The sequence below is a fragment of the Corvus cornix genome, chromosome 4A (assembly GCF_000738735.6).
Source record: "Corvus cornix cornix isolate S_Up_H32 chromosome 4A, ASM73873v5, whole genome shotgun sequence".
In the NCBI taxonomy this organism is placed as follows: Eukaryota; Metazoa; Chordata; class Aves; order Passeriformes; family Corvidae; genus Corvus; species Corvus cornix.
Genome location: NC_047058.1, coordinates 10,742,405 through 10,761,588, shown reverse-complemented (window position 1 = coordinate 10,761,588; position 19,184 = coordinate 10,742,405). Strand labels below are relative to the sequence as shown.

General features: G+C 39.5%; 1 protein-coding gene across 6 annotated transcripts in view; it reads left to right on the top strand.

Annotated features, from left to right (window-relative positions):
- The window catches only part of TENM1 (teneurin transmembrane protein 1), a 761,089-nt gene that overhangs the window by 639,285 nt on the left and 102,620 nt on the right, over positions 1-19,184 (top strand). For all 6 annotated transcript variants that reach the window (XM_010407691.4, XM_019290822.3, XM_039571802.1 and 3 more), the window contains one exon: positions 2,039-2,239. In XM_010407691.4, coding sequence (XP_010405993.3) covers positions 2,039-2,239 — 201 coding nt within the window. The remainder of the gene's footprint in view (positions 1-2,038; positions 2,240-19,184) is intronic.

Below are 19,184 nucleotides of genomic sequence, written 5' to 3'. Positions count from 1 at the left end.
AGTCAGAAAAATGTCCAGGATGGATTTGATAGATTTGACATAGCTGGAATGGTTTTTAAAGGGAGGATCAAGAGAATGCTTCTGACATAGTCAGTTGTTGGTAGTTTCAGAAACCAAGAAAACCCAAATGGGAAAAAGCAAGTAATACACAGATTCCTCAGTGAGGCCATGATGCTGAACAAGCCTGTAGCTGGTGAGAGGCTGACTGCTGTTTTTAGTTGCTTTGTTTCTTGCCATAATGAGATCCTGCAAAATGGTTGGGGGAAAAAAATGACATAAATATACTGACAGCTATTGAAACCAAGAGTGGGAAAACATTGGAGTTTTATAGTAAGATACTTATTTAAATTTAAAAAAAAAAGGTGGAATAATGTAGAAATATGGAAATACGGTGGATGAAACCAACCTGTGTAGCCAAGTACGGTGGATTTTTATCATAACAGTGTGTCCTTGACATGATTGTTCCATTTATATTGTAAAACATAACTTGTGCAGTAGTTAGGGAATTCTTTCAGGAATTAAGATTATTTTATTGTATGTAAGCATGATTTAGTCTTATAGCACTGCTGTTAACAGACATAGCAACAGATGTACTATGCAGGGAGCACCAGTAACTGCATGTATTCATTGCTGTAGGGGTCCTTTGAATTTGTCCTGCCAGATTATCATTCCTGAAATGGAGTCACCTGATTAATTTTAAAATATCAGCAAAATAAAGAGCTGTCTTAGGATGAGAGAAAATTGCTGTGTATTTTTGTCGTATGCTTAGCAAGATGTGCATTGTCCAGAAACACTGATTCCCTCTCTCAGAATTAAACTGTGCTGTCCACAAGCCTGGAAGCCTGAAAAGGATACAGAATAAATCCTGAAATAAGATGTTGAATTGGTGGCATAGCAGTTCAAAAGATAAAGCTTTACTTCTTTATTTTTAGGTTGAAAGGTCCTGTAAATTGGAGGCCATTAATCTCTATGTCTGAAGTATTTAGCCTTCCCTTCCTGAAGCAGAAAACATCTCTTCATTCATGTAGCACAGGATACTGTTTGTTAAGTTTACAATTTAATTATTAAACCAGTACTTGTGCTGGTACTTGAGAAATACATAGCAGAACTTTCACAGTGCCTCTTAAACATCAGTCTGAAGCATGATATAACATGGATGGGCTTCTGGCTAATTGTTTCCCATGCTCAGACCCCACGGATCCTTCAGCTCTGCAGTCTTCCTGCAGCCTCCAGAGAAAGCTTCCTGCTTAAAACCTGTCTTGTTAAAGCAGTGCTGAGGCTTTGTGAAAGAATATGCTGCTCATACAGCACTGACCAGCCAATTTAAATTCTTCTACAGAGCTCCTGAATTTTTCACTAGGAATAGTTTAATCCAAATTGAGAACAAATTTAGTTCTTTGTTTGCAAATTGTTCATCGGTACATTATGACTTTTATGAAGCTGTTCATTACCTGCAATTGCCCAGCACATATTTTTTATGTGTATGACATGTTTTTTTACAGCAAGCATTGAGTTAGAGGTTCACTACTCAGTCTTAGTGGATAACCTTTTTTTTTTGTAGCAGATTTTCAGCTATAGAGATAGCTTTTCACAGGAAGGTGAGAGAATAAATCTTTCTTTTCCCAGATGTAAATAAAACACAGTGCACAAATACCCAAATGGAAATACAAAGCACAATTACAGAAGTAACTCTTAATTGCTCCAGCTCTTTCCCAGCCATGCTACTCAAGCGCGACTTCACCAGCTTAGACCAATAAATCTGTCCTGGGAATCTGTGTTTTAAAAATAAGACAAAATCTATGACAAGATGTTCATGTGGCCTCTAAGTCTATATGCTTGCTTTTTTTCTTGTTTTTGATTTATCCTTTTGCGCAGATGTTAACGGACTGTTTTTCCCTTTGGTTTGTTAACATTGTTTCAGTTGGGTATCTGCGCAAAAAAATCATTGAATTAATCTGAATGCCTGTTGTATTTCACTAGTAAATAACTGTAAAGGTGCAAGTTTTATGCTCTAAGTTGTATATTCCCTGCTTTCCAGAGGACTGCCTGGATCCAATGTGCTCTGGCCATGGTGTGTGTGTCCAAGGGGAATGTCACTGCTCCACGGGCTGGGGCGGGGTCAACTGTGAGACTGCGCTGCCCGTGTGCCAGGAGCAGTGCTCAGGGCACGGCACCTTCCTCCTGGACACGGGACTCTGCAGCTGTGAGCCACAGTGGACAGGTTCAGACTGTTCAACAGGTATGATAGAGGCTTGACTTTATCAGCATTGCCTGTGTTTTCTGCTGGAGTCATGAAAGAAAATGATTGCTGTTACTGTGCTAATAGGAATTTAAAAAACAAGATAGGGATGAACCAGGGGTACTGTAGCATGGCACTTTATGGGCTTGTCAGCACCTGGCTTTCAGTTGCCAAGGATAAGGAACGCATTTTCTCTGTGACAAGGACGTTTCTGCCTGGTGGCACGACGGTGAGAACAGTGGTCCTTCAAGAGGGCAGATGCCTCCTGGCATGCACTGGAGGCAAGTACGACTCTCACATGAGCTGCTGAGCACCTGTCAGGCTCATGCAATCAGGGAATCCACAGTTCTGAGAGAGTTGGGAAGATATATTAAAAAAAAAAAAAACAAATGCAATGACTGATAAGTAAGAAAGCTCTGTCAAAAAAACCTTTAAACAAAAAAGACCATCATTCTTTCATGCTGGGTTAAAAACTCTCTTCTTCCTTGGAGGACCATCAAGGTTTGATCCCACTAAATTTGATTAAGAGTTGAAATGGATTTCCTATGTGCTTTGTACATTTACATTTCGTTTTCTTAAAATGAATGCACTCTGCACATTTTGCTCTGTAATGGAGCATGTCATTACCAATGTATGTACTACTATTTTTTTCCCCTATAGAGCTCATAAAGCCAGAATCTCAGATGATAAGTAGCACATCCCAGTAGAGAATAGATGCAAGTGACAGATTTGCTGAATACTGTGGAATACAGCCAGTGGTCCAAGTCACCAATTTTTCTTAGAAATCATCATTCAGAAGAGCACTTGGAACAGTATAAATTTCTGCTCAGATTTCTAAAGTGTGTGGTTATAATCTTTAAGTAGGGACTTATAAAATGTCCCTCTACGTGATGAATTTTTAAGCAACAAAATATTGACCTGCTAATTATTTTCAGTGTTTGTTACAAAGACCTTGCATTCATTCCACACTCCAAAATTAATGCATGCAATTTTAGTCTGACACTGTCAGATATGGCACCTGCTTTGATAAGAATTGACTTCGTATTGGGTTTCAGCAGAAGCCTAGTTGCTCTCATTTTTATCTTGTATTTTGTTATATATTAAAAATATTCTCTGAAGCTTAGTATTACATTGTATTTCCATTAATGAAGCAAATAATTAGGAGAGGTGTTAGCTATGTACTAATTTTTTAGTCAACAAAATATTGCAAACTAATTCTGTTTTAATACAATGTTATTGTAGCTCAAAAAGCAGTGTCAGTCTCAGATGGGTCTATTGTGTCAGCTGCATGGGGCAGTTAGATAAGGAACCAGAAACCTAATAAATAACCTCCAAAGCTGTTTTGAACACTTTTGGAAGGAAGCCTCTTTACCTCCATCAGTAGAGAAAATACCTCTCCATCCCTACGGTCTTCAAAGCATCAAAGGATGCTTTTACAACTACCAACAGGCATCATAGCTAGATGCTTCAGACGTCTCCTTTCAAATATATGTTTCTTCTTAGGTGTTAGACTAGATTCAGGATGGTCTTGGCAATATACCGAGTGTTAGGCTGAAGTATAGATGTTCATTTGTGCCTGAGATGTTCTTCCTAGGATCAGTGATTGCTGTGCATGTTGAAAATAAAGCTTTATTTAGTGAGCAAGGAAAACATCAGATGAATAAGTAAGGAAACATAAGAGGAGTAACAAGGTCACAATAAATGAGCTGTCACATGTGAATGGAGAAAGTCATGAGGTTCTGTGCAATGACGAGGATGAAATGGGTGAAGCTCAGACTGCTCATCTGGAGTCAGACAACAGCACAGCTTTGTAACTGAGAGACCAGCAGTCTCTCAGCCTGCCTCAGATCCTTGCTTTTTGCCTTCTCTGTACCACATTCTCAGTGCTGTGAAAATTCGCCTTTCTGTAGCACCTTGAAGAATATAGGCTCTTGTCCTGAGGATTTCTGTGTTCCCCAGCAAATTCCAAATACTTTCAAAATACAGGGATACATTATATTAAATTTTATGGGGGTTTTAAAATAGAAGTTAGTGTATCTTGGCAGACTTTAAAAGGGAGAAATAGCAAAGGTTCTGGAATGTTTTTGAATATATTGTTCCAGATACAGTGTGGCCCAACCCGAAGAGGGTTGACCTCTATAATACTTTCTCCTACCTGCCCATCTCTAGCCCTTCAAACAATATAAACTTCCATTTTACAAGTGGCAGACCGGGGAAAGACAAGAATCAGAATGGTTGGAGGAAGAGATGAAAGGTGACTGTGTGACCCATGCATATCCTTAAGAATTGCCAATGTTTGGAGGCCTAGCCTGAGCTCTGGAATCATTCATGGATTTTTTTGAGGGTGGAAAAGACCATGTTGTCCATGCTGTTTGATTTTCTGTAAAACATTACCAAAAAATAACTATTATCCTTCAGTTTTTGCTTGATACTCAATTTCTGTTGAGTGTTTTGAAATTCAGGCTTCACACAGAGACTGAAAATTAAGGGTAGTCTACCATTTCCTAGATAAATTGTTTCAATTATGTCTGGCCCTCTCTGCTAAAAAGTACACCTTCCACCTAGTTTGATAGGTGCAAAGTCTTGCAATCATGTTTCTTTCTGTGAGGTGAAGGACTGGCAAATTACTTGTAGTCCTTTCCAATGTCCAGCCTAATCTCTGCTCTGACCTGTGGACTGGCATAAACCAATTTCATTGCACCACCTCCAGATACTCCTACATCCAAAGTTATTGTTGGACAATTGCCATCCCTTGAGAACCAGAAAATCCTCTTGCAGAACTCCAAAGCAGCTGTCAGGATATGTTTTCATTGTGTTTAAATTGGTTCTCAATAAAAGCAGCTCAATATGACTTGAAAGTTGTTCAGACACTTAGTATTGCTAATCCTATACTACTTGTAGGACACAACTTAGGCTGGCTTTTTGTTCGGCTCTGTTGCAATCCATCCTTTCAATATCCTTAGCTGGATATCTGTTTCAGATATATTTTGCCTCTTTCTACCCTGCAATATTGAACTTCCATGAAAAGTCATTTTCCTTTGTTAGCTCAGATTTCAATGTACCTCTCCCAGAGATGACATGGTTTTCATTTAAGCTTTGCCTTGCTGCTTATGAGCATCTTTGTAAAAGCTCTTCCTATCAGCTAACTACAAACATACAGATAATATGCTTCTGATTCTTCTGCCTTCTTTAGGCAGCATCAGCCAAATTTCACCCTGGAAATACTGGCAGATTTTTAACTACACCAATCAAAACAACATTGTTGTGTCTTTGCTACAGCCATATGTGATCAGAAGAAATTTTTAAAGTACCTTCTGTCTGTCTTTGGTTTATTATATGGACAAGATCAAAATGTTCTAACTGTTCTATATGATTATAGACTGACATGTATTTACCATGAGGGTGGTGGAATAGCATGTTGTGCCAATTTGCCAACTGGCCTGAATGCTGAAGGTTAATAACAAGATATGGCTTTCACTGCTTCAAAATTACACCAGTGTCAGAAATTTGTAGAGAAGCCACATAGAGTTATTCCATCAGAGTTCTTTCAAGTGCTGTACTGGGACATAGCTGTTATAATTCCAGTTGCAAGGATTCCAAGACTGCGGTCATTATTCAAATAATACAGTTGATTCTTCCATTCCTGCTGGCCTGGGCAGATGTTGCTTGCTGCCTTTACCTGTGGTGTTTACCATGTTGAAATACACAGAGGTCCAACATCTTCTTCTACAGGAACTTTATTTCTTTGGTTGTTTTAATTGCTGTCCCTTGAACAGTCATCTGTCCTGCTTTCTGCCATATTCTTTGGACTGTGCAAGGAATGAGGGGAATTATGTCCATTTTGCCTGAAGGGAGGCACAGGCATCAGGGTCAAACTAAGCTGATCTCAGGCAGAGATCCACAGACAACTCTGGGAAGAGCTGTCTTTCACCATTTTGATTCTCAAAGTGTTTCCAAGACAAAAAGAAACAGCACCAGCACTGCTACAGTTCTACATTGTCGAAGATGTTCCCAACAGTCACACCAACCATACAGTAAACAGGTCATCTTCCAGCACTGAAGTGGCTTTAGCTCATGCTAAAAAAAAGAAAATGTGATTTCATCTCTAATAATTAGCCTGTGAAAAAACCAAATGCTTCTCTGATACAAAGCACTGAAAATTAAAAATCCATGATAATGCTCACAATACAAATGTGCATCTTCTGTTTTGGAATTAATTCATTGCTATCTTGTTTATCACTTTAATTTTAGTTTTTTCCTAGTTTGGTCTTCCTTTGGCAAGTCACACAAAAGTGCTCAAAGACATTTAGCCATTACCAATGTAGCCATTTGACAGTGGATGTGCCCAAGAGAAATGCACAAGAGATTGAGTTTTCAGTTTCTCTTTTCATCTTCCCCTGCCTCTACAAGATGTGGAGAACAGAAATTTCAAGTTCCAAGTGAGACTGATTATATAATACATTTTGTGAAAACCACCTGTACTGACAAAGGTCATCCTTGGAGTATTGCAGAGTCTCAGCATCTTTACACCATGCTGAACCCTGTTATGATAGTATGTGAAAATCCATTATCAGTCAGACCTTCACCATACATACCAGCTGACCTGTGCAGTAGGGCTGTGATTTACCCGTACATGACACACTCAGTAGGATGGAAGACTGATATTACACTATTTTAATGTCATCAGGACTTCAGTATATTCGACTTTCTACTTAGCGTCTATGGATCTTTGTTGCTTTATTTATAGGCTGTCACCCAAAATGCCTTGATGTTAATGAGTCATCTCCCTCTGAGGCATCTAGGCAGTGCTTTTCAGAAAGAAAAAATCTAACTCGTCAGTACTGACTGTTCCTGTCAGGTAGAAGGGAAGGTCTGGCTAATGGAAGGTGCAGCATCAACAAACTGAACAAAAAAGCTCATCTTCTATTCTCAGATTGACACCTTTAACATGGAGCCCTGAGATTAAGGGAGAGAAATATCAAGAGAAAATGGATGACAGAGTTGTGCAGGGGGGCAGAGCCTTGCATGAATTAGTGTAACTGCAGTGATACCACCAGAGCAGTCCCTATGTGCTTCAGGTGAGAATCCAGCCCTGAGTCACTAATTAATTGTAGCACTGTGCCTAAAATATTGTAGACTGAGAAATCTGTGACAGAGCTGATGCTTCTGACATCCTGTCCTGCATTCATTTCTTTAGACTCTATTCAGTCAAAGTAGGCCAGTTTCTGTCCCCTTACTCCAGGACATTGTCATAATTCCACTGAATCCATTTATATCACTGAAGCAACCTAATTATGATTGGGAAAAGAATACTGGCAGTTCTTAGTCACAAAAACATTCATCCTAAAATGATTATATGGAGATGGTATATATTTAGCATATCTATTTTTGGTTAAGCTCTCCTAGCAAGATTGGTGGTAATTTTACAAAGGGTAAAAATGGATCAGCAGCCTCTTCCTTCGATATCTTGTGAAGCAAAAAACCTCTTTAAAACTAAAGTGCTTTGAAAAATGCAAAATGTTGTAATTGTTGTAAATTGATATGTGCAGAGTGGAGTAATTTAAAAATCATTAGAAGTCTGCATTTTTTACAGTAAAGTGCTTCAAAAAGAAATGAAGGCATAATACAGGATATTAATATAGTTCAAGACATCTCAAATAGGTTTCAAAATTAAACATCAAAAACTGCAACTTGAAAAAATAATTAGGTGAACCCATTTCATCGTAATCAGAAACTCTTCAGGTTTAGGGAATTGCAGTGTATGGATGTCAGTCACTCTCATTCACCAAGGACAAGGATATTCACTACAAAGAGCTTGCAGTAGTGAAAAAAGCCTTGAAATTTCCTCAGTATGTGATGTAATTTCGTGCATTTTCTACAGACTGCTCAGTTCCACGTTGGTGCTCCTACTCTGCTCCCTATTTTAGACGAATCTCAAGAACTTTTTAATTATACTAGAAACATCCTTCACTGTTTTGTTCTTAAGAAACTATGGACTTGCTCAATTTCATCTAACTGTCCTCTTTCTCTAATTTGTGAGGAGCTTTGCCTATTACTGCTCCGCTAATTGAAAGGATGATTGAAGTTCCCCTGCTGTACGTTGTCTGACATTGTAGAAAGACACTTCCCTACTACTGTATATTTCATCGAAAAGAAAAAAACGACCCATGACTAGTTTGATTTGTATCTCTTGCAGAGTTGCAAGAGTTTGCAAAAATGTATCTGGTGAGCAAGGTCTCTATTAAAAACATACTAGTTAAAGGTTGGAACACTTAATGTGTTTTGCTGCAGAATTTAAAACATGAGAAATTTAAGGCAGTGAAGAAGCTCTCCAATAAAAATTAATTATCCTACATGTTTAAATCCATCTACAGGGAACCAAAAATACCTGATGTAGTAATTATTGATTTAAGAAATAGGATAAGTCAAGGGTATGAGATATACAATGAGGAAACATGGGGTGTTTTTCAACTGATTGCTGCTTATTTTGCAGATATGCCAAAAATAATGGCCCTTTCCTTTCCTTTTTCTTCCTGAAAATTAAGATTCTTAATCTATTGCTGTCTGCACCTCATTCAGCAATAATTGGAAATATTCCTCATTCCAATGTAAATGCAATTTAGTTAAGTCAGCTTTTGTAAATCCTAGTCTAATCCACAGCAAGGTACTACTTTTTCCACAGGATGGAATCCACAGACCCAGTTTTGGATGCTTCAATCTCAGCAACTCTTGGCTTACCCAGGAGCAAGATACCCAAATTGCTCTCGTGATGGCAGTATGGTTCTGTTTACCCTCCATTCTGGGAAGCTGATGGAGCCTTTCCTCTCTGTCTGCATGGCATTGTGCCTCTACAGGGAGTCCATCCTGTCCAGGAATGTCCCCCTCACTGTGCTTTGTGCTAGGCCAGCCCCAGGAGAGTGATATTCCTTAGGATCCTTGGGCAACACCCATGTGAAGTCCTGCAGATTGCAAAACTAGAGCTCTTAATGTAAAGCTGCTGTCATTATCCAGTAGCAAAACCTGGCCAATAAGTGGGATTTTAGTAGCAGCTCAGGTGCCAAAGTGGTTCAAGGACCTTTGAATTAGGTAAGCTAAGCGAAGGGTTTGAGGGTCTAAATTTGTGGCTGCATCCCTCTTTTACATCTCAACCTCATGGCCTACACAGGAGTCAATCTACTGAACAGTGATTAAGAACCATACTAAAACAACTGACAGGATATGGGATGGAAAGGTCTTTCATGAGCATTCTGTGTTCAAGAAAATGTCAAGATGGAAATTCTGACTATGGAAGGCTTGTACTCCACAAGAACCCTTTGTAAAAGAGGACTCTGAAGTAGAGAAGCTGTGAGAATGTTCTGCTGGTGGATGCTGCAGTGGAGGGGGAAAAGCAGCCTAGATGAACAACAGAACAGGAATGACATAGAAAATCTTCCACTTTTAATTTACTAAGACAAATCCAAAGATGTAACTCTCACAAATTATCCATACCACCATCTTTTAAAGGAGTGTTCTTGTGTTAGAGTGAGCTTCTGTTTTCTCACAGCTGGAAGAGCACAAATGGGAATTGCTAGAGCAAGGGTACAAAAGAACCCTAGAACAACTAGAGGTTTTGTCCTTCAGTGAATTTCAGAACATCTGTTGTGCAAAATGTGCTGCACCAATCCCTAAAAAGCAGATATTTATAATGTTTTTTGTTGTCATGGTAAGTGTTGTACAAAAATAGCTATCATTTCAACATATTTATGCAGCAGAGTCTGTGAATTTTAACTTCCTCTGAAAATAGGCAATTGCTATTGGTAAAAGTCAAACCATGAGAACTTCGCACTATACTGCATTTCTAAGGGTTTTGGTTGTGTATATTGTTGCAAGGGTAATATATGTAGACACGTAAGGATTTCCCAGTCTCTACCCTCCATAAGGACGTTTGCTTAAAAGTTTTTGTGAATAATATGTTTCAAATAAATTTATAATAATTATCCAAGAATATTTTAATGGCAATGGAGAAAAAACTCCTTGTTTGTTGTAGCTACAGTATACATTCAGGTATGTCACTCTTCAGTCCAGGAAGCCTTGGCTATTTTATAAACAGATTTTTAAAATAGTGTCTATCACCTTGGGATCCAAAGTCATTTTCTGACAGAGTACAGAGAGCTGATTGTTCACATGGCATGTGATTGTTCATCTCCTGCTCTGGTCCCCCATATGCTGCATTCAAAAATGCCCTGAAGAAGGGTGGCCAGCCTGGTGGTGCCTCTGCCATCTTTGAGGAGCTGGTACCAGGCTCTGCAGAAAAAATGCAAGTCATGAGCTGCACCTTTGGTTTGGCAGCAGCCAGACAGAGCAGCAGCTGCCAGATGCATGCTGCTATTTCTGTTTGTGCTGCTGACACAGAGGAAGTTACGGTTTATTTACTGGGAGCTGCTTTGTGTCTCTGCACTCACCTGCACAGGCTCAGCTGTGAGCACAGGGACGTATGCTCCTGTGGATGGACACGGTGTTCGTAGGCAGATGCTGAGCGCTGTGGAGCTTGTGCTGATTGAGGCCACACTCCCTGGTTTTGTGCAAGAGCTTGTTGTGCCTCACTGCTGAGTTTGTCCAAGGAACTGTTTATTTGTGCTAAAACGGGAGGAAGCAAGGCCAGCTTCTTCATCTTCTTTTGCTTTTGGCTGTGAACCCGAGATGTTACTTAGAAGCTGGTAATGACTTTTGATTTCTCACAGTAGTTTTTCCTGTAATACAGATTGGTTGTTGGTATCACAGAGACCAAAGCTTTATTTTAGTTGATTCATTGTTTCATTGAATCATAGAATGACCTGGGTTTAAAGGCACCCTTCAACTTCTCTGCTGTGGACAGGGACACCTTCCACTAGACCACATTGCTCAGAGCCCCATCCAACCTGGCCTTGAACTTCAGGGGTGAGGCACCCAAAGCTTCTCTGGGCAGCCTGTGTCTGTGACTCACCACCCTCAGAGTTAAGAATTTCTTCCTAATACCTGATCTAAACCTACCCTCTTTCAGTTTAAAGCCACTTCCCTGTGTCCTATCACTACATGCCCATGTCCACTGTTCCTCTCCCTCTTCCTTGCAGGCTCACTTTAGGTACTAGGAGGCCACAATTAGGTCACCCTGAAGCTTTTCTTCTCCAGGCTTAACAGATTTCCATCTGTCCATGTAGACTGGCTCTTCAGGGGAAAAAAAAGATAAAAATAGAAGTACATTCTTTTAAAAGCATTCAGTCCCAGTGTGTAGATGTACATTCTGCAAATCATTATCCCCTTTCCTTCCGAGTGCCAACTCTGTGTCTGATTTGGGCAACAATGGCATTTCTGTCACCTGTGGTCTGCCAGTGCTTTTACACAGATGAATCCGAATATATGTTCCTGTAATACATTGAGAAGTAGTGCCAATGCCCTCCTTTTCAGCATTTTGAGCTCTTTTAAAATAGGATAAGTAAAATATATCTTCATTACTGAAGTCAGAAAGTACATCTAACATTCAGGGCACAGACCAACACAATTTTTATGAGTGTACCCATATCCAAAGGTCATCCTGTAAGCCAGTGAATTAAAGATGATGCCTACTTGCTGCAAATAATGCTTAAATAAATCATTACTTCTTTACTGGGTATTACTAATCAAATTTAGTAATTAAATAATTGTGGAAAGCTTTATATTCTGAGCAGAGCCCGAGTCACTGTTAACAATAGTTGTTCTGTGTACCACAGAAGATTTAGTGCTTATATAAAGACATATCCTGATCCCCTCCGACAATCTGGTGAAGTTTTGCTGAAAATAGGTGTCTCAAAATCTTTATTTTCTTTTGATTGTTTATTAGTTCAGGCTGTACCTGTGAGACAGCTTTATTGAATGTACCTACTGAGCCATCTCTTTGCCTATTTCCTTTTTCCCCACAAAGTTGTTCTCCCTGTTTCTTATCGTTATCACAGGCCTCATGCCTTCCCGATTCTTGTGGTCTGTCACTTGCTCAACAGGTTTCCCATTTTTCCTGCACAGCTGGCTTTTCAGCCTGAGGAACTGTGAATTGCATTTTCCCCTCTGTGAGTCAGGACAAAGGCATTGCTTTCATCTCACTCATTACAGCTCATGACAGATCGTTCTGGACTGTTTTCATACCAGTCTCCTGATCAAACAAAATATCGAGCAAGGTAGACTTTGCACAGCACTTCTTTTTGTGGCTCTCGAGGTGTTGTGGAGGATTTCAGATCTTGTTAGTCAGAGTATAAGTCTCGAGTGATGACTGACATCTCACTGCTCTGCTACAAGTACAACTTGAAATGAAACGGTGAAAGCAAATTATAAAACAAGACCAAATTTGACAAGGAAACTCCACATTTACTTGGGCAGTGGTATTTAAAAAATGTCCTGGTCAGATTTCTGTGTGGTTCCCCTCGCCCTTCTGTCAGTCTAATCTTCCTTGCTGTTAGGTTACACTTGTGCTTGTTGATTTTAAACGTTGCCCACACTGGCCTTGTCCAACCTGCCAACCTGTATCACCTCTAAGAAAGAGAGAGGTTCTCTTGTGTGGCAAGCCCAGCATAATTGTATTCTTCTTTACACCAGTGCTATGGCTGGGTAAACAGAGATGTTCCCAGTGGTAAATGAGGAATCCTTTTCAGTGGTATCAATTTTCAGTGCTTTGGCTGCCTGAAATGAAATATCTGTAAGTATGTTTACCATTACCAGTCCTGCTTCTTCAGGCTGTATTGATTAAATTTTTGTACTGTAAAAATACCATTTTGAACCACAGCGAAATCAATATAGAGTGAGGTTTTATATATATATATATATATATATAAATTGGATTTGGATCAGGAAGAAAATCTTCATCAGATGAAAAATAAAGCTGGGTGAAAAAAGTGTGATGAAAGATCCCAGAAGGTGAAAAAGTTGCTCTGTCTTTTCCCCAGCCTCTGTTGCATTTGCCCTCTAGACCTTTCTGTCTGTCCACTGATTACTTTTCTACACTAATAAATTTTCCAGCAAATTGAGGCTTCCAGTTTAGGAAATATATTTGTACGTAGGTGTAGCATTATCAGAAACTACCTTACAGGGCTTTTTAAATGCAATTGCATTCATATATTTTGTGATACACAGTAGTGCTAATGGCAACCTTCCTACTGGAGGCCAGAAGAGTTATTTATAGAGTACCTAATGCATCAAGAATAGGTTCAATGAGATGATGGTAGGATTATTCCCAAAAAGCAATTAAAACCACCACTGTATGGATAGTGAAACATTCTGAGTAACAAACAGTGAGGATACAGCATTTTAGTTCCAGTGGGTTTATTTTATTATGTTGTGGCCAGTGGTAAGAAGGTAAGAAAGGTAGTTAGGTATCTGTGAGGCAAGACATCAGAAAGGTTTTCTACGTAGAGCTTACAGTAGGAAAGTTTAAAATGAAGTAATGTTTGGGGAATGAAGAAATTTTGGGGAAGTTTTGCCTTTGGTAGATGTAGTTGATTGTTGTGCAATAACTGTGTCTGAATTATCCCAAATAACAGTCAAATGTGTGAAGTTTAGATTCCCCCCCATTTATTTTTTGAAGTTACTGACTATTCAGTAGTTCTTTTCTGCAACTCTTGTCTCTCTGAGGAAGACCCAATCTCCTGAAGTGCCTTTTTGCCCCCAGGTGAACATCATCTCAGATAATGCTGGGCAAAACACGAAGAGTGCCTGGACCAGTCCTTTAATCAGTTAGATTTCAGCTGTGCTGGTTTTTAAATGCTAGTGAGACCATACAAAAGCTTATTTTCTGGAATCAGTAATTCATTTCATAGCAAAACCATAGATCTACTGAAGAGAAAATACAAACAGGTTATCAGTCATGTAATCATGAGGGAAAGGGGGTACTTAATATGAATTTAAGTATTAGAATATATCAAGAAGACACATAAAAAGAGTGGTATTTAAAGGGGCTAAGGCATGTCCATGTTTGTGTAATGCATGGAAAACTGTAAATAGTTGGAATATGTTATGAACCTCTCTAACATCATTCAGTGTTACAGTGGGGATTCTGTAACATGATGTATCAAACAAGGAGGCTGTGGAAAAGAAATATATATAGGCTGATTCTTGATAGCTGTTTCAGAGATGTTTATTTCTCCAGCCGCATGGCCGGGGCTCTGCCCAGGAACTGTTCCAGTCACCGGACCAAGGGTCCTTCTGCCCGCGCAGGGAACACAAACCAACCAATGGGAACGAGGCTGAGCAGGGGCAGGGAAACCCCGTGTCTGTGCCCTCAGGGCCCCTCTGCCAGGGCTACACGGCGGGGGGAAGGCACCTCAACAATTCAGAGCCAGAAATGAGGGCAGATGCAATTTAGAGAAGGACTTGTTTTCTCCTTAATTTTTTTTTCCAAGTAATTCTTCTTTGGCTTAACATAGCTTTATGTGTGTGCTACAGTCTTGCTTCGTGACAGTACCAGAAAGGATAAATATCAATAGCTGAATAAATTTAAGCATTCTAGTCTGATAACAGACTGTAATAGAAAGTATTTCAGACAAATGTTTCAATTCCGGTGAGATGAATCTCACTCTTTGAGTCTTTTTTCGGGTGGGCCACCACGTCCCACTTTGGGCAAGGACAAAATCTTTGGAAATGACTGTGAAAATTATTTTAGAGAGATATATGAGAATAAATTCAATGCAATAGTTTTGCAGAAAGAGTTGCTTTGAATTCATTCACCCAACTATAACATGTTGTTGTGGTATTGTGAGGTGACCTTTATTATATTTCAGTGTCAGATATTAGCATGCAATGCATGAAGAGAAGGATAAGGAGTGTTGCAGCAAGAAGAATTTAGATTGAGAGAATATTTGTCTGTGAAGACAGTCTCATAGTAGTATGAATTGCCTGTCATAGTATAGTCCTGTCATAGGTTCTCTGTTGCTGGGAGTTTTTAGGGGATGCCAGGTATGATTTAATTTGAAACAATAATAGATGATCCTGTGAAGTCCTTTGCAGCTCTATTCTCTATTAATTTTTGTTAAAATAGATCAGTCATTGGGTGATGATCTATCATAGTGATTTATTTCTGATTGTACTAAATTTCACATTAAGTTCTGTGGCAAGTTCCCATCATGTGTTCCTCGGTGGTGTGAAGGATAAGGAGGAGATGGGCAATGCACCACTGCTGCCTCTCCACGCAGGAAGCTGATTTCAGTTTTCCAAAGGGAACACGTTCACAAAACCTGGCAGCTGACAGAGAAGGACGTCAGCATTGATGTTTTGAAGACATTTGCAAATCCCTTTGACTTCCATCTCAAGCTTGAAGAGCAGGTGCCACTGAACACTGGTATAACCCACATAGTATTGCTGTGTTGTCCCTAAAAAAGCTGTCCCTTGCTTAATCATAGATCACAGAATGGTTTGGGTTAGAAGGAATCTTAAAGATCATCCAATTCCAACTCCCCTGCCATGGGCAGGGGCATCTTCCACAAGACCAGGATGCTCCAAGCCCCATCCCACCTGGCCTTGAACACTTCCAGGGACAGTTTATTGGCATAGCTGTGGTTGGCTAAGAATGTCAAAAATTACACACCTAACTAACTGCTGTGACACTGTTGGAAAAGCCAAGATCAGATGCGGTTAACATCCAGATTGCCAAAGAAGTTTATGTAAGTTGGGAAAATAAGATAAGCTGTACCATAAAAATAACATCTCTTCTAGTACAGATATGTAAAACTTGATGTCTGCATGAAACCTCTGCAGTGCACTCCTAGGTAACCTTCTTTAAGGGGAACAAATTTCCATTGGGTTTTACAGGAAAAAAAAAGCTCAAGTGCTTTTGAAACTCCTAAAACTTTACATTTTTGAACTTCTTTGTGGTATAAAAAATTGTATTAATAAATTCAGTTGCTGAAAATGAACGCTAGAACAGAGTTGTCTCCAGGACACAGCAGGAAGGTAATTTTAAGAGCTCAGGAACATTGTTGAAATTATCATGCAAACTTATTAAATGCGATGTATATTTAAATTGAAAAAAACACTCTTTATTAGGTCTAGATAGGTGATTTTTTTGCTGCCTCTAGCAGTTAAGCTTATTGGGTGGAAGTCTGGGTAGATTAATTTCTAATCTTTATGGAAAGCCACTTATTAAAAAATTGATAGCAAAATTATTAATACTGAAAGTTTAGACTATCTGTAGAACAAGACTCACTACTGAACAAAAGTACAGTGAGTGTTTCATAGTATGTGGCCACTTTTGTTTACATATAGTTTTGTATTCTTAGCATGATTTTCTAGGAGTTATTTCTGACATATATTGAATTAACACTAAAATCTTCCCTTATCATTATAAATTATAAAATATTTAGCTTTAATTTCCCTTTTCATAACACATAAGTAGGAACTTATTATAAAACACATTTGAAAGAACTCATTGTTGACTTAGGTAATTAAAATGAAGAGTGTGGAGTGAATTTTTAATGCTTTTTAGATTAGGTCAGGAATGATCAACTATTTGTCTCTTTCTCAAGAATATGTACAAATAATGGTTCACAGCTCACATTTGCCTTTTTCCAAGAAATTAATGAGCATTCAGAATTAAGAACATGTCAGTAAAAATTCTAGACTGAGTTAAACCTTTTTAAAGTCTCTTCTTTATTAATTGGTGTAAGTCTGAGGACTCTGAATTTTAGATTTGATGCAAACTGTATTGATGAAAGTCTGAGGGAAGCTGCTGAGGGGTCGGCTGAGGCCAGCTCCCGGCACTCTGCCAGCACGATGCTCGCAGTGACTCTGCACGGCTGGGCTTGTTTCAAAAACAAAATTAACTTTCCAGACATACATTTAGATAACCTTGTTTGGATTTCGAAGTGTACAGGTACAAAAATTGATGCAGGGCCATGAATTACTGTGAATTTGGGTGACTCAGTTGGTTTCCTGGGAACCATGAAAATTTACATGTCCTGAGGAGTGGGTCTCTTAGCCACAGACCAGCCTGCAACCCAGCACGAGGTCTGCCTTAGAGCTCAGGCAGGCAGGTGTATATCCCACTAAACTATGACAAAGAGGAATGGGAAAGAAGAGATGGGTTTATGTAAGTCTACAAGCCTAAACACCAACATGGTCAAGGAACTTAAGAAATTGTGAGCATGGCACTGTACATCGTAAGAATGAATAGCAATTAATGGAACAGCACAAGTAAAGGCTTGTGATGTAATATCCCTGAGTCAACTAATCCAAACTGTACCTCATGTCACCTGCCTCCCTTGTTACCTTACAGAAGTCACCTCTTTGCTCTTGTCCTTTGCAGTCAGTGACGGCACAGCTTGTGGCTCCTCAGCAGGACAGTCTCTTCCAGGCTGGGATTTGCATCTCCTCCCTTGTCCTGCCTATATTGCCGCTTTGATCTCTCTTTGGGCTGATTTAGCTCAGCTAGCTGTCAGGTATTAACCCAGGAAAATAAACTGAGTAATTTTCTGACAGTTCCATGATCTGAATCATCTCACCATTTCCACGTGCTAAGCACTAGGCAGGAATCACAGAGCCAGGAGATGGATGGAGAGGAGGAGGAGTGGAATAGCTGTTTCAATCAGAGAAGACATTTTTGGCTGTTTCAACTGCTGCACTGACCCACAGCTCAAAGCCCTTCCCCACTGCTGGCTCTGCTGTATTTTGTAGTGCTATGTCCTGTAGGACCAACTGCTTTGGAAGGAGGAAGATCTCCCAGTGAGCTGAACAGTTGCATCATGTCTGACTTGCTGTCAAACTTCACTTCTGTCTGAATTGCTGTCACATCAGCTTTATTAGAAGCTATTTACCTATTTAAAGTTACTGTAGAATTTCCCATTGCAGTTGGTCCCTGAGCACTCACTGGAGTATCTCATTTTGTCCCATCTGCAGCGGAAACCCTCGATACAAATGCAAATGCTAATGTGGCTCCCCACTACACAGAGGTTTTTGGGCTTGTTTATTTGCAGGAGGAGTTAAGAAATAGTTTTGCATTTAAAAACAGGACAACCTGAACTGATAATCCTTTTTTTGATCTTAGTTGTTTGAATTAGCTGTGGATTAAAGCTGCATGTTCTACCATAGCATTAATAGGATGATGTTGGGCTTGATTTCCCTTGCTTTGCATGAGAAGTCTGTGGAGAATCTTGGATTTGCATGGCAGAAGAATACATTATCATGGTAAACAGCATTTCTGAAGCCTTACAAAATCACCAAAAAGAATGTAAGTCTCAAGGTTGCCTCAGTGATGATAAAGTGTGAGTTGGCTGAACTGCAGGTCAACTAGGGTAGCTGAGGAAAGTGTCTGGTTCAAAGTAAGAAAGCTCATTTCATTACATCTGGTGCAAACAAAATTGGGTTTGGTTTTCATTAAAGAACATTTAGATTCAATATTTTGGGGAAAAAAATCATTATTAGAAGGAAAGGCAAGACGTAGGTAAGTTCATTTCAAGTATGATCTTATGTAGGGAAAATAGAACAAAAAGGAGAACATAGAACATAGAACATAAGGATGTGTGAAGATGATATGGACCGACCTAGGATGAGATAGGTAATCTAGTATCTCCATTAAAAATTAGGATCTTAAGTTGTGTTTAAGTATTTTATTCCATGTGTTGGGAAAACAGTGGAAAACTTTCTAACATTTTAAGGTCTGTTTAATTTTGTGGTTTTAAAATGGGAACATGTGCAAGATCTAGCCATGTCCCTGTGGTAGGAATGTGCCTACATTGCCTTCAGCTCCATGCTGTTATTTCTTTTGTTTGTTTGGAAGATGAGTTTGTCATGATGAGATTCTGCGGAGTAGACAGACGGGGGATGCAGCCATGCATGCCATGTGTGGGAATGTGTTCAAGGTTTTCCACAGCTGGTTCTTCAGTCTGTTTACAGACAGAGAAGTGGTAGTAGCTGCTAGAGCTGCTGACAGGGTCAGAAGCTCTATGTATTGCTTTGTTTCCCCACTTCAGCCAGT